This window comes from Branchiostoma belcheri, unplaced genomic scaffold (genome assembly GCF_001625305.1).
Source record: "Branchiostoma belcheri isolate BF01 breed outbred unplaced genomic scaffold, Haploidv18h27 scaffold6, whole genome shotgun sequence".
NCBI lineage: Eukaryota > Metazoa > Chordata > Leptocardii > Amphioxiformes > Branchiostomatidae > Branchiostoma > Branchiostoma belcheri.
The window spans coordinates 4,086,117-4,110,260 of NW_017804242.1; the positions used below are offsets into that span (position 1 = coordinate 4,086,117).

A 24,144-nucleotide genomic window follows, 5' to 3' on the forward strand; every position below is an offset into this window, starting at 1 on the left:
GCTTTCATATAATCCCAGTTTCTATGTCCCTCCCTTCTCATACATTCATTTTAAATAATCCTGCCTTCCAGCCAGAATTTCAAAAGATTTCCACCGATAGCGAATGGTTTTCTACCTGCTTAGGCCCCACCTAGGTGAAACAATGCATGACTGTCCTACCCAGAGGGGAACAGGTCCTTTAATAATACCTCCCCAAACAACACAGATCAAAAAGTGAATCCACAAACCATAGGCTGAAAAATGAAAGCCTCAGGGATACATCAAAATGAAAAAAGGAAGATGAAAATTGTAACAGAAATAATGTGGAAGGTGCCTTCCTTGTCATTCAAAGGATCTGTTCTTTATGAGAAAGTATATTTCATATGAGAAAGATTAAAAGAAAAGAATTTTTGAGTTTTCAGCATGAGTTTTTAATCCGTAAAGTTTGAAAGGCACTTTCCTCCTTGTTGTAGTTCCTTCACTGTAACTATTGCACTTTGGCCTAAAAATGATAAAACCAAATTCATTCAGACATAAAAAACTTGAGCACAATTACAGACATCGGAAGATCAGAAAAAAAATTGATGTGACCGACATTAGCAGCCACATTGTCCCAGCTTCCATTATGTAGAAATAATGACGAACGGAACAACGAAAATGACGAGATACGATCTCCGCAGCCGTGTCACCCGGAGATTTGAGTGTCACGACAACCTGACCTTTATTGTTGTGGGATAGTGATGTGTACTTAATGGCCTAATGTTGGAGAAATAATGAGAGAAACAGAAGATGACACCTCACAAAAGGAGCTGAATTCTTGCCCGCGGGAGGTTGGAGAAAGGACGGGACAGTTCTTTGTCTATGAATCACACCTTTTGTGTAACAGGTAAACGTAGGTGCTTAAGACGAGAGGTAATGAGCTGTAAAGAGACATGTAAGATGAGTCAACTTTCTTAACTATCTGTTGAGTCAATGTGCTTTTTGAAGTTCCTGTAGTCTCCTGTGATATGGAGCACTACCTTCTAAAATTGTACACCACAGGTGCTTGAAACTTAGAGACAAAAGGCGTAAGTCTTGTCTAGGTCTCTCAGGAAAAAAGAGCCTCTAATTTTCAGACTTCCTTCCTCAAGAAAAGTATATAGGGATTGCGGAAATTATGCGGATCAGTTGCGAAAGAACGTCTTTTGTAGTTAGCAGTCACCTTTGAAGTCTGCGCTGATCACTAAAATTCTTGTTCTTAAAATTCCATGGAAGGAGAAGAGGAAGCGATAAAAAGTATTCCCCAAAGAGTTTACATTACTGGAAAGGTGTGCATTGTTCTAGCCCCCAGGGAACGATTGCAGAGACAATGCGGCGGTTGGGTGGGTTTGTTTAAGCGACAATTGGCGGGTTGGTACCATCAAACGCTGGTTGTACGGTCGGTAGTCCTGCACTGCTGCGTAGCGACAATTAGAAACATCTCAGAAATCTCTAACATCCTGTCGCGTAACAATTTTTGCAAATGTTTGAAGTTTTGAATTACTGCTTTAATGTTAATTTTGGGAATATTCAAAATTGGACACCTTTCAGTGAATAGCCAAAGAAACATTCAAAGTGAAAGAAAGAAAAAAATGTTGCCCACTGTTTTTCATTTGTTTGAAAACATCTTAAACCAACCTGTATTTGCTTCAAAGTGTTTTTTCAATCCCTTACTGTTGACTTACATTTGTTTTATACTTGAAATGTAGAATCTTTATGGTGGTTTTATTTGCTTGCTTTTAACTCTGATCTCTCCAATAAGAATTGCTTTAACCGTGACTTTGCGATGCGAAAACCTCCTCTTTCCCACTACAGTACTACTGCAAAATTAAATGCAGTTAAAATTTTTGGCATTTACGATGAAAAGTAGAGTCTCAAAAGTCCCCAGTTCCCATGAATATTGGAATACCACCAAAGGCTAGTAGAAGTGAGTTTTATTTAGTGCAGTGGTAGCGATTACCATATCAAGTTAGTTTCGTCACCCTACTAACGGCACATTAAACACGGAATGATGTCAGCCAACTGTTGAGGATATTGACTGATCTTTCACACGGAGATGCTTGCCAAGTTCTTGGCGATCACGTGTCGATTCAATTTGAGAACTGACGTCAGACAGCTGGGAGACTGAGCTATGTAAAGCTCCGCACCCCAATGTCAAATTTGTCAGGAACACAAATAGCTTGTGTCTGACTCTAGTGGCACATGTGGCGTTCAGATGTGGAGGGGGAAGGGCAGTTTTAGAAGTTTAGTCACGTATGAAATCTTCGGACAACATACGCCGTGTATGGGAATTGTACAATGACCGGATTACAAGACAAAGGGAAACAATTTCACTACACAAATACTTTTTTCCCAAATCCTACCTCTCAAATTAAAATGAGCAAACAACACTTTCAATTGGTCTTCGTGCCCAAAACATGGTTGAAGCCAATACTAGATGCTGACATTGATAATACTTTGTGGGAAGACAAACCATATACCAAGAAAAAGAGATTTTGCTTGCTAAAAAAATGGTAACTTGGAACAAAACATTGAGGTTCTTGTAAGCCATTTAGTTTATCAGATCACGGAAAGTAACGTAAGTTTTGGGCCTTTTTTTCTGATTCAATTCAGCAAACAAGCAATTTTTATTAGTTTTCATTCTTATAGTGCAAAAAAAAAAACTGCAGTGGTGCTGATTCAAGAGTGTCAGTGATGATGATGATGGTGTGGGTGTCAGTGATGATGATGATGATCTTTGGCTGGGCTCCATTTGCCCCCCTCCCCCCTTTGGGACTTGGTGTTGTGACAACTCAGGCTGTGGGATGTTTTCTCCTGACCACAGAGGTTCTGTGCCTGGGGAATCCACCACTTTGCTGCTTCCCTGCTAATTGTTGGGTTGTCATAACATCATCCCATGTGGTACCGTAAATGCTTACATCTTTGCAGTGGTTTGAAACAATTCTGTAACACAGTACAACTGTAAAGAGAGATGTCCACGAAAATAAAACTGCTGCAGAAGTTTCTGCATTTACAGTAAGAAGAGGTCCTTGGATGTATGAGACAGCCAAAAGGCAAGGAAAATGAAAATCTTCTCTGAAATATCTCGAAAGAAACACATAGGTCATGTTGAGTTGAAACAGATTCAATCCTATACTTCCTTGACTATTATTGAATGTGTAGAACTTCTTACTGACAATAAGGCAATAATGTTTAGGTTTGTGACCTTTCTCTGTGGGTCAGATTAAAGATCCCTTTAGGCTCAAGAGACAATGCAGCAGTTACAGATACTTCTGTCTGACACTAAACATGATTGTTCTTAGCCTGTAAGCCATCAGTATTTCAAGAGATATGTCTTAATCAATCACGAGAAAGGACCATAATTTTCTCCCACCTGTAAACAGAGCGTGTGTCTGTATCGTAACATCTTTTGTTTACCTCTAATGGACTCTGACAGGTAGAAAATTGCTTAATCTCCGCTTTTTTCCCAACCTTATGTCCCACAATATACTGCCAAACACAAAGTTAAGAAGTTTACACAACATCAGTTCTAATCTTTGTTAAACTTGACAGTAAATTTTATCCGAGTTTTGGTTCTTTTCTTGCTATTTCTTTGTGTACGCCTTTAGCAAAAGCCTGTTCTCAAGCCTTGTTCACTTGTAGCTCGACTAGCCCTCAGGACATTACATTGCTTCGACTATCAAAGAAAGTATTTTCTGTGTCTGTGTAAAATAGTTCCTCCACTCTGTCTCTTTCTCTACGTACTCTGCTACCTTGGATACTCTTCCAGACTACTATGGTAAGGTGGTTCTTCCTTCTCGTATCTCCTTCATTTCTTCTTTCCATTTCTTCCTTGCAAAATGTTCATGTACCCCCCTCCCCCCTCAGTGTCTTTAACTGTAGCTTAATCTGTGGGAAGATCTTATGGTTTTTTTTACACACTAGTGAGTCTAAAACTCAATGTCTTCTTTCAATTTCTTACTTGTGAAATGTCCATGTGCCCCCCTCCCCCCTCAGTGTCTCTATTTTACTGTAGTTTTACTGTGTGGGAAGATCGTGTGGTTTTACACACTAGCCTATATGGCACCAAATGACCCTCAAAGACCTTGCTCCAGAGTTCACAGGTGTATAACTCTCCCAAAGGAAATCATTAAAGTTGTCACACGCTTGTCTTCTACATTGTTTATTAGTGTCTGCCTTTGGGGCAAGTCTCTCACTTTCCATGGTGCAAGTGGGAACAACAGCATTGGAAGGCTTAGGGCAACATAATATACCTTCATCATATTACATGTATAACACTAACAGCCAGTAAGAAAGTTTGTGACTCATATCTACCGTACTACATGTCACTTTTAGTCATGTAAAATGTACAAATACCTGACCATCATTCCCTCATTGTTAAAAAAATGTACGCTGTATATGGTAGTGCATGTGAAAACTTTAGTTCCAAACTGTGAACTAAACATGAAGAAGTTTAACTCAGAAATTGTTGAGATGATTCAACGCAGAACACTTTTTACAATGCCTCCATTTAGTTCATAATGGAGCAGTTATCCCACTTTGTGTGGGGGTGGGAGACAGGTGCATAGGTGTTAATGAGTCCCTGTTAACAACCTATAGATAGGGGATTAAAGGACAGTGCAGACCTCAAGACTTCCTGACCGTTGTGGTCACCACACTGTGTGGTCACTACTCATCCAGCATATGAAGTACACTCAAACCTATATAAATGATCATGACCACCTTTATCTATAAGGACCACCTGGCTAAGGTGACCACTTTTGGTGGTCCCTTAGATAATTTTTCCCATTGACACAAGCATCAAGAATCCTGTCTATAGTGACCACCTGTCCATATAGACCAGATTTGATCGGTCCCATGAGTGGTCTTCTTGGGTAGTTTTGACTGTAAACCGGCTGATCTCTAAGATTTAACGAAGGAAAGAGGCGTAAACAAAGCACACATTTGTGTGATCTGCGATGATGTCAGTAGATCTGCATGTTTGTGCCTGTAGGTTTTCATTTCAGCATTCCATGACAGTGTAGTAAGCATCTTCGGTCTCATCTCTGACACAAGAACTAATCCCTTGGTAAGGCAGAACTTCCCACACAGTGAAAACTTGGAAGTTGGCTGTTTTCCATTTGCAGCAACTCTGTCTTAGGGTACATCGCAAAATGCTCGAAGTTCAGGCATTGTCCTCTTACATAAAATGATAATACTGCGAATATGTATTTTGTATTTTTAACTGTACAACCAATTGATTTTAACTGTAACTTTAAGTAAATGCATTTACAGTACCAAATGTTCTGTTTCTGAGAATGTTAATCTTTTGAAAAAAATGTTCCAAACATTACATGCTCAATACACCAGGGATAAACAGTGCATTTCTGTTTGTGTAGTGGAAGAACATTCTTGAACCTTTACATCTGGTACAATAGTTTCCATGCAAACATATAGTTCCTGCTAAAATCATTATCAAATGGATAGGCGCAAAGCTTTAATTATACTAGAAAACTTTGTATTCTGAAGTCTATTGGTCACTACTACACTACTACAAGAAGTAATGTGATCGGTATTAAAACCTCCCCCCCCCCAAAAGTTGAAGATACAATTTTTGTTTTGTTTTTGAGCATGTTCATTTTAGAACTGTGAGAAATTTTTGTCATATTCTGTACTTCTATGTCTACGCATCCTGCTGTAAAATATAATATATTCATAACATAAACACACAGTTTATTTGCTATTCTTGTAAATCCTTTGATCATTCTCCACTGTAGAAGCTGTGACCAATTGATTCACCTGTATGGTCCTCTATCTAAACAACAGTGTAAACAGGTAAACATCCTGTCTGGTGCATGAAGGGAGGAGAGGGCCTCAGTCTGTCAAAATAAGGAATTTTCCAGTGTTTTTGTATGAAATCCTCACATACAGATAAAAGGTGGAGTGTGTTTATAGCCATTAAAGTGTGACCAATTTTTGTTTCTTAACTGCGATTGCTGTTAAGTGTATGTTACAAAATTTGGAAGCATCAAAAGATGTGTCAAAAGTTGAACCTGGTCACATTTGTCACTATAAAAAAAGTAATGTTTGACATATGATCGTTAACAAAGTTCCGCTGCTGTCCCTTTCGATGGTTTATTCTGTCACAGCTAGCTTTAAAATCTGACTGCAAAAAAAAATCATTGGACAACATACGACGTATATGACTGATGCTTTGCAGTTGTTTTGTGTCACAGTGGAAACCTGCAGACACCAGACTACACACTTAAAAACCATGCTTCCTTCTCCAAATGGTTTTGTCATGATTTGAGTCTCTGCATAGTCTAAACACGGAGTGACGCATGGGCTTAGCAACGCACACTGGACAGACTGTAATGTCCTGACAGCCAGACCCAGTAAAGATTAACAAAGGAAGGAAATGTTATTTAGGAAAACACTGTGAATTTAAGACCAATGACTCTTGTGTGAATCATTTCAAAGATTTAGCATTTCCATCACTACCCTTCTGTCGGAACCGGAAGCGTAATCTATTGTTTTAACTTCTGGAGTGATTGAGAAAATAACGAAATCCACCAGTAATTAGTTTTTCTATGATAATTCTATATAAGCCGTAAAAGAGACATTGCAAGACCCGAGGATCATTCCAAGAAAACTTGGACCATTGTTGGTTTAAATCTCGCTGGATTATCGTGGATTAAAGCTTGAGCTGGTTGGGTTCATTAAGATCATGTCACACAGGTATTGTGTGCTCCTTGGGAGTGTTTGTCTTAAGCTAACAGAGCCCTGCCTCCTTAAGTCACAGCCCTGTGAGTTCTGAAGGGCCCTTCAGACATCCCGAGATCTTAAAGAAAATAAAACCAGCAGACTCGAAGGCTGTATAGTCAAAGGAAGGCATTCAGGGAGCTCTTCGTGTGCAAATAAATTCCAGTTGCGATGATCGGGTAGTCTGGGGTAGTCTGGGCGGTAGATTTGCCATCCGCGTTCGAGAAGAAAAACAGGATTAGAAATGTTTGGACGGCATCTGTTCAAATAGCTGCAGCAGCAGTGGTCCTTTCTCTGAAACTGTCAGGAAAGAGAAATCCTTTCATTCAAGCCTGAGAATAGAGGAACATGTTTTGTAGCCCCTTTTTCAAAGGAGTTTAAGAGGTCGCGAGTTGAACGTGTATACTGTATTACAGATACAAGGGAGGTTGACAAGAAAACTCTTTTAACTTTGCCTCTGTGTATCATACTGTATCTATCATACCAAATTTAAACCTATACCACTTCTTCACCAGGCCAAGAGTTATCTCCCAGAAGTTCTAAAACTTGAAATATCAAAACAAGAAGTTCTGCTGTAGTACCGTAGAAGGCTGCTAGGAGGTCCATAATCTAATCTCTTCTTCAATTTGCCAACACCTACCCACATACCAAATGTCATTAAGATCCATCCAGAACTTCTCGAGTTATGCTGTTCACAGACACAAACACAGACACTTGCATACATGTACATGAACAGAGACACACAGCCCCAAGTAGATGGTACAATGTAATTAAAAGGCTGGTGTTATCTTGTTTTTCTACAGCGACATGCCGATACTCCCTGGGTATGGAAGACAAGAGGATCCCAGATGAGGACATCTCTGCAAGCTCTTCACATTTTGAAACAGTCGGCCCAAGTTACGCAAGGTATTGTGTTTAGTGTATATCAATTTTCTGAAATGTTTCTCTGAAAGGTACTAGTACTGGCTTTGTCAACTTGTTATGAACACACACTTTGCAAATGTTGTGAAAACCACAAGAATTGATAAAGAAGAAATATTTCTGCTCATTTAAATTTAAAGCCCTTGAAATAAAGCAGATAGAATTAAGATTATGAAAAGATAATAATATTAATAAAGTTTTGGTTTTGGAGGTTAGATGTAGCAGTGGCCCTCTTTCCTGTTCTTTTCTCTCTCTTTTCTCTCTCTTTTCCATTACTTCTTGACCATTTCATGTCATATTGTGCTATAATCATTCATTCAAGTGTTTCATTCTGAAAGGTCTACTTTCTGGTAACTCTGCTTTTCTCACTTTCTCTCTCATTTCTTTGAACATTTTCATCCTTTCCTACAATTCTTTATAAGGCAATCCAGGCTTGGTAAAATATCAAAAGTTATGTCTATGTGCATGGTGAATATGATGGCAACAAAAAATAGAAGTCCTGTACAATTTCAGGAAGATTGCAATGGACTGTTTCATCTTCATTGTGAAAAAGGTAAACTTTTCTGCTTAATGGTTTACCTTGCCATGGATTGTCTTGCATCATAATTTTGTCAAAGATTCAAGTGTCAAGTGTCTTTTGTTAGGAGTCACAGGAAAGATGTCATGCAATAGGACTGTACAAGAATTGTTCTATCATTGTTGCAAATTGCCAAAAATGGCTCTGCAAAAAAAGCAGAAACTTTCATGGTGGTTTTGTAACTGTAATAACAGAATTCTTCCAAATCCGAACTTTGAAAAATAAAACCACCACAAAATTTTCTGCATTTGCAGTACGTTTTTAAAATCAAAACAGCATGATGTTACAACAATTCTAGACCAGTCTCAGTGCTTGTACTCTTTCCTGTGAGTGTTTCTATCCATGCATGATTCCATACGTCCATGATTTCTCTTTGTTGGGTGGCGTTGACGTGTTCTTCTCCTCTTCTCTTCTGTTCCTTATGTATCTGTCCCGTGTACCTCCCCAGACCTTACATAACGCGTCGGAGGTGAGTCCACACGGCGCCCGGGAAATCCCGCCAAAAAATCCGCCCGGTTTGGTTCCGATAACGAGTGGAGTTTGAGAATAACGAACTAATTTGCATTTGACGTGATGTGATTGAAAATGACAACATGAAGCTCCATAATCCCACTCTTTGCTGTACTATGCTTCTAAGAGAAGCCAAGATTTTGTTTTGTTTAGTTTTAAGGTAATGCTAACAGATAATGGCTTTTTTCAGTTTAATTTCTTTGTAATTTTCTTTAATTTGCTCCAATTTGTTGCCGCAGGCTTTTGCGTTTGACTTTGTAAGAGGCTGCAGATTTTAAATACTCTTTTAAGTGTTTCCAAGCTGTTGTTTTCATCTTGCATTTTGATGAAAAGAAGTAGCAGAAAATGTGGGTTGTTTGTGCTACTGCATACATGTTGAGAAAGCTTTGGAAAAATTAGGAAAAAGGAGTGTTCCTATTCGGCTGATGAAGCTTTGAGTTAAGAAAACTGTTGGTTAAAAAGTTTGTTTTCTTCATACTGAAAGGTACTTTCATTGGTTTAAATGTTTCTTTGTCATTGAAGATGGAAATTTGTCGCGTTTTCAGACTAAGACAAGATGAGGGCGACGGAGCGTGGTGTCCACGGAACATGGTCACCGACGAGTCGTACGAGTACCTCCAAGTCAACATGCGTACGCAGCGCTTCGTAACAATTGTGGCAGTTCAGGGGCGCTATGATGAGGGCATCGGGCGAGAATTTGCCCGCAGGTTCCGCTTAGAGTACAGCCGGGATGGGAAGGTTTGGAGACGATGGAAGGACAGGACAGGCAATGAGGTTTGTTTGTTTATTTATCATATATATTATAAAGATGTACATGTAGGTACATTGTAGCATCAATTGGCAGTGTAGTTAGCTATAGGTTAGTGTGGACACAAAATACGGGTTCATTTCTGGTATTCCTGGCTAGTTGTTATGTCCTATTGGTAAAGGCACTTTACACGACTTTCCTCACTCCACCCAGGTGTAAAATGGGTACCTAACTTCAGTTGGGGTTACTGGTAAGTAAAAGGCAGTGAAAGGAGAGGGATGGACTCCACCTTCCAATACCGTTCCCTAAACACAGTGCCTCAAAGTCAAAGGCTACATATGGAACTACTCATAAGATTTTAGTTTTCAAAAGTCTTTTGAACCTATAGCTACATGCACCAACTTCATGTATCCTCCATAGTCCAGGATCTGTCTCATTTCCTTGGAATTCGCAAGGAATTTTCTGTGGGAATTTTGTCCCTGTGTGAACCAGGAAGTTAGGATGTTCCCTATCCAGGGACACATGCATTTCACCACCTCAATTTCCCAACCTACATGTACTGTCTGGGACAGTTTAGTGACTAATGTAACATTAGTAATGATGGTGGTCCACATGTACAAAATGTATGTCACAGACTGCTTGTTACAGATACTTTTCAGTAGAAAATGAGAAATGCTCGCTTTATGAGGCTGAAAGGAACAGGCTTTTTGAAACAGTTACCACAAGCTCCCCAAGTCTTTACTATCTCAAAAATGTTACAATTCAACTCAGCTCACAAAACTTTTTCTATCATTTATTTTTTGGTTTCTGTATCCATCTGCATGATTAACCCTTGCAATATTATAATTATAGCTCTTGGGTATGAGCTTGTAGATAAAGTTTAATCTAAAATAAACTTGTGAAGAAAAGTCTTATTTTATCTGACTCACCAGCTTCTAAACATCTTCCCAATACAAAACAAACTGCTGAATATAAAAAAAATGTATTTTCACAAAGAACCGGCCCCCCTCCCCCCTTTCTTCTGAAGTAATCCTAACCAAATCTTTCTCTGGGATTAGCAATGTGGAACAACCAAGGAATGTTCCCAGGCCTCTGGTGCATCCCACCCACAGGATTGAGAACACAGACAAAGGAACTTAAACAGATCATAATTAGTGTAATTAGCTTTATCCTCTTAATTCAATTACATTGTGAATTGCTCCCAGCGTGTCTAAGTCTCTTTAATTGCAGGGTTAGAAGGGTTTTTTTTATATAATTGGGGCTTTTCTGATTGGTGATATGAGTCTGTGCGTTGATTGGTCTGGGTGGATTTATTGTAAAGTTTTGTCAACAATGTGTGGAGGGGGAGAAAGCAAGTCCTTAACATTCCTTTATGCAATTTTTGGTCAGTTTTGGAAATAGAGGGCTTAATGCAAATACATTTGTACCTCAGGCAAAACAAGAAAGAAGTCAGTGTTGGTGTAAAGGTAAAGGTAAAGGGAGTTCCATAGCCTTTTTGAGGCAGTCGGTTGTTAGTCCACTGTGTCTAGGGCATGGTATTGGAGGATGGAGCCCATTCCTCTCCTTCCACTGCCTTTTATACATGTACCTCCCCAGCCGAAGTCAGGTACAAATTTTACAATTATTGGGTGGAGAGAGGAAAGCCGTGTAAAGTACCTTTCCCAAGGACACAACGTCTAGCCAGGAATACATGGAATCGAAACAGGGACATCATGATATCTCATACACTAGCCTATAGCCAAGCAGTCATTCCAGAAATATCTGTGTACGATAATTTTAATGCCTAGGGATACAAATATTTCTTCCTTTTGTCCATATGACAGCTCTTGGAAGGGAACACTGACTCCATGACGCCAGTGTTGCGGGATCTGGACCCGCCGTTTATCGGGAACCACATCCGCTTCATCCCGCTCAGTAACGACCCGGGCGTGCCACAGACCGTCTGCATGAGGGTGGAGATGTACGGCTGCGAATGGAACGGTAAGAATGGTGCATCATGGGTATCATATCTGCGTTAATCGGGCTATAACAGTTTATACAATTGGATTGTTATTGTGCCTGTGTATTATGTGTATATCATATACATGTGCCAGGCTTCTTACATAGATAGATATGATGTTATAAAGTTTGCATGAAAGATGGAGTACCTCAGTTGGCCTCTAGGTGTCTCTTCTTTGGTCTTGCCAATTGCTTGCATGCTGTAAATCCACTGTCACTTGATAGATGGCGCTTTTGTATAGACTCATCCTTAAGAAACAGCCTTGTGTTGTTTTTTTAGCCTTACCTATGATGTATGTCCTGCACACTGCAAATCCACTGTCACTTCACAGGTGGCACTTCTGTATGGCCTCGTCCTAACCAAAGAAACTTTGTTCCCATTTCACAGACGGCCTGGTATCCTACTCCATGCCTCCGGGACAGAGCCGCGGTGACGTGCTTGTCAACGACGCCACCTACGACGGCGCCAAAAGCGCGACCCTGGTGTACAGCGGACTCGGCCAGCTCACGGACGGAATCACCGGCCCTGACAACTTCCTCCTAGATGCCAGCGGCATGTGGACCGGCTACGAGTGGGTCGGCTGGAAGAACACGACCAAGGGAACTAAACCCGTGGAGATCGTGTTCGAGTTTGAGAACGCGAGGAACTTCACGACCATGAAGATCCACTGTAATAACTTCTTCCTGCGGGAGGCCAAGGTGTTCGATGAGGCAACGATATCCTTCAGCATCGAGGGGACCTACTACTCCCGCACTCCCATAGTGTACAAACACATACTGGACACTAACAACTACAGGTAGGAACATGGCTGTTAACGTTGTTTTGCTATATTGTGTTAAGAGGTGCCCATCCATCGTAGAAGACAGAAGAACCACGCTACCTGTTTGTGGCAAGACAGACTTGTGGTTAGGGTCGTTGACTCAGAATCTGAAGGTTTAAATCCTTGGCAGACCCTAATTCTGTGCCCTTGGGAAAGGCACTTAGCACATGTATTCTCACTGAACTTGGTGAAGATGAGTTCCTAGCTAAATTGGTAAGGGATGTCCTCTCAAATGGGTCATTGGTGTTCCACAAATATAGTGGGTCTCAACAAATAAAAAAGCATGTCAGAATGTACTGAGTTGGACCTGTATTTTGTTGAGAAAAGATAAAATGTTAAAGCAAGGATCTGCAATTGTAATGTCAAAGAAGAATAAAATCGGAATCGTGACCTTGTTGTTTTCTTCCAAACAGTGCACGATGGGTGACCATCAACTTAAACCACAACATTGGAAAGTTCCTGAAGGTTCGCTTCACCTATGCCGACAGTTGGATGTTGTTTAGTGAGGTGTCCTTTGACTCAGGTAGGTTCCTACATTTGTATATAAACTCAGGTAGAGATGGGAAGAAAAAAAGAAGGAATAGAAAAAATTATAAGAATAACCAGGTTAAGATTTCACTCTTTGTATAATTACATCATCATGTTAACAAGTAAGTCATTAATAAACATCAAAAACATTAAAAAAAGACTTGCAAATGAAAAAGAATTTCAAATGTTTGGTCAATTTGCAGTTTTGGTAAGATCCAATAGGGGGCACTCCTGATGTGCGACAGACGTATTTGGCCTCAGCACACCAGTGACAATTTAATGCTGTAGAGTTTATTTTGACAATGCAGATGTTTCTTTATTAATTGCTGACACATTCTGATGACAATATTGAGCTAGATTGTAACATATTATTTTATGAATGCTGGATGCATGATATTGTTGTTAATTTCTTAACCCTCATTTACCCAAGTAGCAACCGTACATGCCCTATCCCTCTTTCCCCCTTTTTCTCCTGCCATAGCCTCACAACAATGTAAGACCTGTTAGAAGCAAGATTTTGGACTCACACTACTGTAAGGCCTAGAAAAAATGTTTGGTTTCTGGTTTCCCGACCGACCCTAGCCTTTTTTGCGGTCGACTGTTGCCAACGCTTTACAATTTATATCAGACATCTGAATTTCGTACCTTCTGAAATGTTGCTTCACACATTTTCACAGTAAAATTTTCATTGCATAACACAAGGGAAATGTTTGTCCCTTCCATATGAGCCAACAGAGGGACAAGTCCTGAATTTTGTTTTTACATATTGTTGTTGATCAACTGTATTAAATTTTGCACTTCAGCCAAGAACAAAAAAGAACCCCTCCCTACCGACTCAAATTTTTTCAGGACTAAGAATTGCAAGCACAACATTTTTTTCTTGCAGCCTTAGTGGAGTCTCCTAACTTGCTCCTAACCTCTCTTACTTACTTAGCTCGTAGTTCTATATATAACCCAGCTTGGATATATCTCCTTCTCTCTAGTGACTGGCAACTTCAGCCACCTTACTGACGAAGAGTATGTAGACCCAATGCTTGTGACAGAGACAGTGCCTCTGCCCATCGAGATTCCAAACGGGGAAATCGTTATGGACGGAAGCGCCACTTCTCTCACAACTGTAGACCCTAACGGCTCGGATCACACAGGTACTAAAGGATTTTAGAACAGGTTTTTAATCCGTAATATGCTTTGGGTGAAACTGGGAGCGAAGCTTGACATATTTCCTGGTTGTTGTCTCTTCTGATTCCAACTTTGGCAAGCATCACAGGAGCTTGTTGCAATCATATTCAAAGAAAACAATGTTTGAGCCCCCTAGCAGCTTGTTTTAGAACTACAGGGGTGTTTTTGATAACATCTTTGAAAGAGAACAGCTGACAAATCATCATGTCACCAATTTATTCCTCTAAAATAAAAATACTGTTTCAAACAAGCAAAAGAAACTAAAACAGCCACCAGGAAGTTTGAAAGCAAAGCTCAACAGTACGTCGTTACCAGACATGCATGGTAAAGCCAGTGCTTATTTTCTCATCTTCTTCCTGGTTTCCAGTTGTTGCGGCCATTTCTGCAGATGGGAATGATACAGGTTTGCACTTGCCTCAAGCAAGGCCCCCTAGCCTAACTATAGTCAATGCCTGATGAGTACTAGAAACTTAAACCTGCCTGCTGTAACCCTTGGCTCTCAATGACTTCTGTAGCACAATTTTAAAACTTCGTCCAGCTTTGATTTGGATCACATCACAAGTTTCTATTATCATGACAGAACTCAATAAGAAGGGTTTTAAGAATACAGACCATCTTGCCACGTTTTTGTATCTTGAAAGTAGATTATCTTGAATGTGTTTAACAGATTTATGTGATGTTACTACACAAAGTCTTGTCTTCAGTGTTTAATCCACAGGAAAATGTAGTTTTAGGGGGCATATTACTTGCTTTACCTGTACATTGTATGTGTTAGCCTGTCCTTGTACACGTATAAACTGTTTTGTCTCTATGTTAGCTACATGTTGTGGCAACCCCACTTGAATTTCTTCTCTTCATTCTTAGATTAAAAAGACAATGCTAGATTGGGATATTAACATCATGGAAACGTCATGAAATTCTTTGGCTCTTGACATGTTGTTATGTTAAACAAAATTACGATGACAAAAATAAATTCAGGCTGGCTAGAACAGTTTTCATGTTTAAGGTACTGACACAGCAGTATGGCAGGGTGTGATCAATAGAGAAAAAAACTCTTGATGAGAAAAATGTTTAGTAGCATGAAAAGGGATCTAAATAGGAAAATGAGGAGACGGCACAGTTTAGAGGCAAACATGTAATTCTTCCTAGTATTTAATGCATTCCATTGTTGTTTTTTTCCTTTTAACAGAAGTGACCACAGTTGACACGTCCATCACAGAAGTGGACGGTCAGAGCGGCCTCCCCAATGTGGCCATCATCGTGGGCATCCTGGTGGCCATCATCTTTGTCCTGATGGTGGTCATCCTGCTCATCTTGTGGAGACACAAGAGGAAGACCAAGGCCAAGCCTCCAAAAGGTACATTTCTCCTTGTATACTTGTATCCTTTACCTAGAAATTCTGTTAAACACTTCAGAACATGTCTCAATCACCCGCTCACAGTGACCCTTTATATCTTTTGCAAGGATTAGATGTATCTGAATATCATACATGTATGTGCATCCATGGTTTATTATATGTGCATCCAAGTGGAAGTATTGTTTTGGGTGGCACAGGTTCAAGGGAGTTGGCAGTGTGTAGTGAGTAGGCAGTGATTGGGTGGGTTTCAGTTGATTGACAAGGCTGCAACTCGATTTGCTCTGGGTGGTAGGATGGAGTATGGTGTTGCTAGGAATGTGTACTGTGTAATAATGGTATGAAATGAAACATAAGCCGTGGTGAAATACCAGATTAAATTTCCGGAATGATAATCCATTCTATGAGTATAATTCAATCAATCTTTCACATGATCATGAAATACAGTTCCAGTACTTTCACATCAATCCAAAACACTTCCCACAAGTCTGAAATCTCTGATTTCTTATTTGATGCAGCAACATATTTCATAGTGCTGCAAACATGACTGACTTTCGTTTTGTTTTCTTTAGAAACGAGAGGATTTGAGCAGCACATTGCGCTGAACGTGTGCATGCCTAACGGACACAACAACCAGCCCAGCGTACGTCACGCCAACCCGAGCTACCATCGCATCCGCCCCAACGATCCCGAGTACCAGGAGCCGCACAACTTCCTGAGGAAACTTCCCGACCTGCCGGCACTTCCCGCGCCTGTCAGTCAGTCCAGGGAGAACTCAGGTGAGAGAGCTATCAGGTCTCACTCTGGAGTTTTTTCTTTACATTGTATAAACGCATGTCTTAAAAGACCTTCCAAAAATCAGTTTCAACAGGTTGGTATAACATAGGATGTTGGGATGTCCTTTTACACAGCCAGTAATGTCTCTTACCTTGCTTACATATCAGAGGAAGGTGTCTGATAGACACCGAAACGTAAGAGTCATTGGTGGTGTAGAAGAAAATTCCAATATCTTACATGTCACTGTACTCCTAATGAACCTACAGGATTTCTATTGGCATCATTCATTCTATGTTGAGCACATTTATGCTACACCGTATTAAAAAAGACCTCTAGACACACAATCCCTTCGTATAGCAATTACAAAGTGCACTTGGCGGCTTGCTGCAAGAGGCTAGAGTATTGTTGTTCAATAGGTGTTGCCATTCATTATACCTGTATGATTGTTGAGCAAAAAACTCATTCTTTCTCTTGTTAACCCTCAAAGTCCCTAATGCCACCATCGTGGCTTTCCCGGGGAATTTGGTATCTCCCAATGAATCCAATTTCCAATAATGATAATCAAGATTTGCATGAAAGCTACCTCATTTGCATGCTCAAGACTCTTTATAATAACATCATTTGCATCCCAGGTGATGCTGTGTACGCCGAACCAGACTTCAGCCTCTGCGCCGCCAACCCGAACGTCAAGATCCCGCACTACGCTGAGGCTGAGATCGTCAACATCCAGGGCGTGGCGGGAACCAACACGTACGCCGTCCCCAACGTGAACATTGACATGTACTCCACCTCCACTCCGCCCGAGTTCCCCCGACACAACCTGCACTTCCAGGAGAAGCTAGGGGAGGGGCAGTTCGGAGAGGTGAGGGCGGGGCTCCAACTTGTTACCTTGGTTACCTGTCATTTTGCGGAACAACAGAATTTATGCTTAACTCCTCAAATACATTGTACAACAAGTTTGTCAGAAATTTGTACTGTGTAATCATGGTATGAAACATAAAACACGGTTTGTTTACATTATACAAAGTTCTGTAATTCCTGTTTTTTTCACAGTACTTTTTTAGTTCACAGTTTTCACGGTCACTTCTGTACTGTTATCAAATCAATTGTCCCTTGCTCTCCTCTCCCATCACCGTGAAAATTAGGCTCTGTGAACATGTTCATTTTCCTCAGACCTTGAAAGTGAGTAGGCCGTGATTGGGTTGGTTTCAGTTGATTGACAAGGGAGTCAGTCCTCTCCCATCACCGTGAAAATTAGGCTCAGTGAACATGTTCATTTTCGTCAGACCTTGAAATTTTGCTGAAGACAAAGTGAATTGCAGTTAATAATAATACATTCTATGATGTAATTCCATCAGGTATTGTATGGTGTGTACATTGACACTTTACGGAAGTCTGAAATCGCCAATTTCTGTTTTTTCTATAGGTTCACCTGTGTGAAGCTGAGGGGATGAGAGAGTTTGTTGGAGGAGACTTCTGCCTCACCCACACAAAGGACAAGCCTGTGCTGGTGGCTGTGAAGATGCTGAGACCAGACGCTACCAAAAATGCCAGGTACACTTCATACTACTGTTATTATGTGTTGAGAATGAATAGAAGTGAAATGCAAATACATATTATGTATGAGGAACATGTACATTTGTATCCAAAAAGTTAAAAGGCTAGGTAGAAATTCACATATATAGTTTATTACCAAGTTGCGGGAATTGATAACAAAATAATTTGGTGGTATATAAGAGTGGCTCATATCAATATTTGTATGTCTCTATTATATTTATTACCATTTGTCATTGTCATTGTCATTATATACTATGATGATGGGTTTGAATTTTTTATAATTTTTATCTCTTTGTCAATGATCATGAGAACAGAAAAAAGGTCATTATTGTAAAGTATCCACATCAACTTATGCGTTGCTACTACATGTATTTGAAGTCAACAACTTGAGAACTGATGTCTTATTTATTTACCTCTCTCCTCTACAGAACTGACTTCTTTAAGGAAGTGAAGATCCTTGCGAGGCTGCGGGACCCTAACATCGTGCGACTGTTGGGCGTGTGCACGCGGGACGAGCCCCTGTGCATGATCGTTGAGTACATGGAGAACGGGGACCTGAACCAGTACCTATTCAAACACGAGTTTGAAGGCGCTGTTCCTTCAGCTTCAAATGCACCCATGCTTGGGTCAGTATACTCTGCGTACCTTTTTTCACCACTGAACATTTATAAAGTGTGAAACTTTCGCAGTGGATATATTTTCGCAATTATCGTGGTGACCTATTCTTCCTTGCTTGACAAACTGCGATACAGCATTCTTTCAAATGCACACTTGAAACATCATGAAAATCTACCATTCCCAACAAAATAAAATCACTGCAAAACTTTCATCATTTAGAGATACAGTACTATTTTCGTTATTTTTTATTAATGTAACATACTTTTCATGCATTGAATGTACATGTATGACTTCACACTTCACAAGTTAACCATGCAATACCTTTTACTACAGATTGGGGGCGCTGCTGTACATGGCTGCTCAGATCGCATCTGGCATGAAGTACCTGTCGTCCTTGAACTTCGTGCACCGCGACCTTGCCACCAGGAACTGCCTGGTGGGACCGAGGCACTCGGTTAGAATAGCGGACTTCGGGATGAGTCGGAACCTGTACTGTGCAGATTACTACAGGATACAGGGCCGCGCCGTACTGCCGATTAGATGGATGGCCTGGGAGAGCATTCTCATGGTAAGGGTCTTCTTGATGTGTTTTGTTTGTTTGTTTGTATTAGTGTAAATTTAACACTTTTCCTGGAATCTGTAGTGAATCAGCAGATACCAGTAGTAGTACTATATAGTATTTGAACCATCGCACACCAGGGCATGCCCCACGCATTTTCAAAAGGTGTTGTGAGTTCTTTGATGTGCATAGGGAGAGGCTCGAGACATCAAACATCCTATCCGAGGGATGTCCCTAACCTAAGCTAGGTATTCATTTTGACCTGGGAAGAGTTGAGTGAGGAAAGTTTTGCAAAGTGCCCTTCCCAGGGGTGCAATGACAGGACAGTCAATGGCTTCAAACCCATTACCTTTTGGTTCTGGGCTAAACACCCAACCATTATGCTACACAGTGAATTCTATGGTGGCAAGGTGGTCTTGTGGTTAGGATTAGTTGACCTACAATGTAGGATCTGAAGTTTTTGGGTTTGAATCCCTAAGAGTTGAACAATGTTTCCCTCTCCTTTAGAATGAAGAGTTGAACAATGTCTCCCTCTCCTTCAGAATGAAGAGTTGAACAATGTTTTCCTCTCCTTTAGAATGAAGTCTTAGAGTTGACACGATGTTTCCCTCTCCTTTAGAATGAAGAGTTGAACAATGTTTTCCTCTCCCTTTTCCCTCCAGGGTAAGTTCACCAGCCAGAGCGACATCTGGGCCTTCGGCGTGACCTTGTGGGAGATCCTGACCTTGGCCAAGGAGCAGCCGTACGCCCACCTGAGCGACGAGCAGGTCATCGAGAACACGGGAGAGTTCTTCAAGGACGAGGGCCGTCAGGTGCACCTGTCGCAGCCCGCCATCTGTCCCAGCGACACCTACGCCATGATGAGAAAATGCTGGAAGAAGGAACCAGAGAACAGGCCGACTTTCGAGGACCTCTGCATGTTCTTACAGAGAAAAACATTGGCTTCCTCACACAAGTATGATGATGTACAGATACATAGAAAATATATATATGAGCTGCCTTCAACATTTGATTCACTTATCACGTTTTTTTCAAAAGGACTACAAAGATCTTGACGAAATTTTACATCTGAGAATTGTATCATCACCGTTTACTTCATCACGTTATGTTGGAAAATTAACCCTCAACTTGTCTGCACTATGGCTTATAGATTATTATGATAATATGGGGCAGTATTATAGAAAGGGTGAATCCTAGTCTGTACAGAAAGTGTTCTTGATTGTATTTTTTCCATTATCATACTATAGGCCACAGTCCAATTATTTTATAGACAGTTGCCTCTGACAAGTCTTTTTGTCGTACAGTTGAGTGTTATTTTTGTTTAAGTCCGTGAGCCAAAAAATAGAATCGGTGCACCACGAAACTTGAAGGGAAAAATTTGTGTTGCACTACCACGTATGTGTGAGAAGCTTAAAGCTGTTTTTTTGTGTTATGTTTTATATTATTGTACTATTCACCATCGAATGAGTTTGAAAATTCTGTAATATAGTGTCTGTGACATGTAACCATATTCAGGATAAAGCTGTATCATAATTTTAAGTATTATCAATAGATGTAAACTTTTAAGGTTTTTTTATGTTGATGTACAGTAGTGACTGTTAGTGTTGTAATGATTTTTGAAAACTCCTCATTTGGTGTCAAACTTGTTTGTATCTTGCCAGTTTTACTGACAAATCAGGAAGGCATCTTGGACAAAACCTCTGTAGTGAATATGTCTACTTTGAAAAGTGTTCACCGGATACTTTGTGATGATGTTGTTTGTAGTTTGTGAAGGACACAAAATGATTTTTGACATGTTCTCTTTTGATGGGTGTGGCTCTCCATACATGTACATGTACGTCAAACCATTTTCTTGCCAATTTGGTTTAGCTATCTTCGTTAAACATTTTAAATAGTTACATAAACGAGTGTCTATACAGGCAACACGAATTAGATTCTTTGGTTTTCGATTTCCACCATTTAAACTCGTAATAATGGAAGCATCAAATCTACACAGTTTTCATTCTTTTAATAAGTCGAGACGGCCATATTTGTCAAGTCAAAAGACAACTTTTCTTGCAAGATCTTTCAAGACATCTGCAGCCTTCAGATGGCTCAAGTAGATGTTACCTGTATAATGTCTTTTTTTATGATATTTTTGTATGTAAATATGGCAAGGCAGAGAGCTCAAGAAGAATGTGACAGGGGTATGTGCAGTGCCAAGCATTGAATTATAATCTACAAACTCTGACGTGTAAATTGGAAAAGAGAAAGGAAAATGTTGCAGAATGTTGTAAAAAAAGCTGCTCTAGATCTTACGGTAAATGCAGATTAGGGATTTTAGCAAATCAAATCTTATACAGAAAAGGTTTTGATCCTGATTGCAAGTACTAGTAGATCATGATTTTAATTATGTCACTACCTGTTCTTTGTTCGACATGTACATGTATATCTAGCTTTCCATGCAATACTGAGTTAGTAGTAACATGCCAACACATGATTGTATTATACAGGTTTAGCTTAGTTTTTCGACACTTCTGTAGTACCAATGTGTAAAATATCCTTATGAAGGTAAACATATCAGTTCATTTCATTTGCTAGTAAGAACCTTTAAATCAAATTCCTTCAATCCATTTTAAAATACTTGATGCGCAAGCCACATTTTCTTTCTTCTATTTAAATCTCGTTGCTCCAACTTTTTTAAGGAAAAAAAGCATTTAGAAATGAACTGACATGTATTGAAGACAATAAAAAGTTCAGTTATGTTCAGTTGACTTTAAGATGAGATTCCAAACACTTTAAGTGGAGTCTATGCAAAGCCATGGTTGTTATATTACGGTTTTTATGATTAAACTTTTCATGTTTGTTGCAAAAATGTATTCTGTTAACAGAAAGGAGACATTCTTTATGCCACAGTTCGTCTAAAAACTTTTAGGACTGCAGATTCATATTCTTGTGGAATATTTTACAGCCATCATATACTTTATTCACTCTTATTGTTCCTTCTTACTTTGTATTTCACATATAGTAGCACAATATCAAAACAACCGCCATGCATTTGTTTTAAGAAATATACTGCATACAGGTAAATCTGCTGTCAACTTTCAGGATACATATACATTGTACATGCATCTACTAGTATAACAGAAATGGAAACTTAAGCTGATATCTATACAATTGACCATTCATTCACTGTTACATGTACATGTATGTGCTGAGACTTGTAACTATGTAGCTGTACGCTCCATAAATGTACACTTTGGAATTGTAACTTCTACTCTTGTTAAGATGTATTTTTTCTAGTGTGTGACAAATGTTTTTGTTCAGTAACTGACTCGTGATGTAGATTGATTGATCTGTACATAATATCTATTCTTGTGACTAAAGGTGGAAGGAAGCTGTGGTAATGGTATTATTATTATTGTTATTATCCCCTTATGAAATGATAATTCTAAGTTGTGTAGGACTGTTGGGAGTGGTGTCTCCTTGTCCAACCTTGCTGTATGTATAACAGAGAAGACTAAAAACACAAGTAAAGAATCTGGAACCAAGTATGGTCTGTACGTGTGGTGAAGTGTGAGTTTGTCTGATCTATAGCTATGGATTTCTGTATCAGTATAGCCGGTATGACCACTCATCGGCGTAACACACCAGCTAACGATATGAAGGCACACAGAATGCTTTATATTAATTACAAGAGTTCCAAAATCTCATATATTTTCGCCAGATGATGAAGAGGAACATTGACAGATATCAATCAATATGTAAATTGTTACATAATTTGCATAATTCCATGACCATCATCAAACACAACTTATTCCAATCAGTACCTCATTTGCATAATTTATGAGGAACTGTTACAATAGCTTTCTTTGTTTTTATTATTTTTTCATTTGGCATCAGGGTTTAGAAAAATAACATTTACTATTTAAAAAAATCAGTGCTGTATTAAGTGACAGTAACTGTCTTGATGATTAAGGAAATTGGAGAGATTATAATTAGTTTTGCTACCCTCAGCACTGTAAATTAGTTTTCCTACGTGTGGAGCGAGTTCAGCACCAAGGACAGGTTTGCCTGTGTGTGCGGAAGGAGTGTTTATTCTACCACGGAAGTCCCCGCGAAAATAAATAAATTAACAGCAAGAGGAAAATTGGACAAGAGTGTTAAATTTCATACTATGATCACATAACAGCTTATTCATGAAATCGTCTATTTATCGATAAGAAAAATACTCAAGTGCCTAGCACCGAGACGGGCCGTCATTGGCCGTCATAATTAGATCACCAGCTTCACATCTGCTTCACGTTAATTATGCACGGCCGTTTGCACACCTGTGTAAAAACAAATTCGGCGTGGTCCGGCGTTCAAAATGGCGCTTTCGTACGACGGGAATGCTCTGGGCTGATTTTTTGTACAACTTTCTGGGTACTTTTTACACGTTTTCGTCAGTAGAATGTCTTAGTAAGTGTGCAGCAGAATGCCTGGGAGTGTTCGCTGTGGATTTGTGCCGTTCTGGTGATGTTTGGAAGAGAAAATGCGGATTTCCTGACCTGGCGAATTTTGGAGAAGACAACAAAATGGCGAGACAGTTGGGAAGAGTAGCGTGGCATCGCAACTTCGCTTATCGTTGCAGGTAAACCGGCAAATTGTTTGGCTGAAATTATTCCCTGGCACCTATAGTAAGAACATGTCAAGTTATATTCCGTAAGAAATGTCCTATTTCTGTATTAGAGAGCGACCGTTTCTAATTTTGACGCTTTGAAAAAGTCTATACAAGTTGCCGCGTTTTCAACAACATTTTCAATTTGCGGTGCGCTTGTTGAGTATTAAATGTATGTGCATGTCTTTTTTGCCAATTGTTCAGCGTTTTGAGATTATATTTGTTTAAAGAAATTTTGCTACACCTTTTCTTCATCTCCACGTGGTTCCAAACACCTGTTGGAATGTGCCCGTGTACATAATAATTATTTTTGATGATCCCGCCAAATCTCGCGTAAACAAGCATATGGCGCTCAGAGATTCAGGACGTTACAAAACGTTTGGAAACTTCAGTCGAGTCTGTCGTTCTTCATTATCATTTCCAATGTATTATTTAAAACCTTGCTCGTTTCCATTTTAGACTAATTCAGTAATTTTAGACCAAGGCTTAATGTATTTGTGGCTCAAACACTACATTTGACTACTCTGGAAAGTCGCAATTGCGGTTTTCAAAAATTTTGCGCCGAGATTATTTGTATTCAACATAAAGTTGGAGTTGAAGGGGTTTGGTTTATTTCATTG

The 24,144-nt window shown here is 39.7% G+C and overlaps 1 protein-coding gene across 9 annotated transcripts in view; it reads left to right on the forward strand.

Annotated features, from left to right (window-relative positions):
- The window catches only part of LOC109482585 (discoidin domain-containing receptor 2-like), a 114,941-nt gene extending 92,526 nt beyond the window's left edge, over window positions 1–22,415 (forward strand). For 6 of the 9 annotated variants that reach the window (XM_019785354.1, XM_019785358.1, XM_019785356.1 and 3 more), the window contains 15 exons: window positions 7,542–7,644; window positions 8,685–8,705; window positions 9,292–9,520; window positions 11,318–11,474; window positions 11,881–12,289; window positions 12,727–12,836; window positions 13,825–13,986; window positions 14,388–14,423; window positions 15,210–15,377; window positions 15,947–16,153; window positions 16,784–17,013; window positions 17,578–17,705; window positions 18,137–18,334; window positions 18,660–18,894; window positions 19,548–22,415. In XM_019785354.1, coding sequence (XP_019640913.1) covers window positions 7,542–7,644; window positions 8,685–8,705; window positions 9,292–9,520; window positions 11,318–11,474; window positions 11,881–12,289; window positions 12,727–12,836; window positions 13,825–13,986; window positions 14,388–14,423; window positions 15,210–15,377; window positions 15,947–16,153; window positions 16,784–17,013; window positions 17,578–17,705; window positions 18,137–18,334; window positions 18,660–18,894; window positions 19,548–19,940 — 2,786 coding nt within the window. In that variant the 3' untranslated portion in view covers window positions 19,941–22,415. The remainder of the gene's footprint in view (window positions 1–7,541; window positions 7,645–8,684; window positions 8,706–9,291; window positions 9,521–11,317; window positions 11,475–11,880; window positions 12,290–12,726; window positions 12,837–13,824; window positions 13,987–14,387; window positions 14,424–15,209; window positions 15,378–15,946; window positions 16,154–16,783; window positions 17,014–17,577; window positions 17,706–18,136; window positions 18,335–18,659; window positions 18,895–19,547) is intronic. The other 3 variants (XM_019785362.1, XM_019785363.1, XM_019785361.1) reach the window with 3 other exon arrangements.
- The last annotated feature ends 1,729 nt before the right edge of the window (window positions 22,416–24,144 follow it).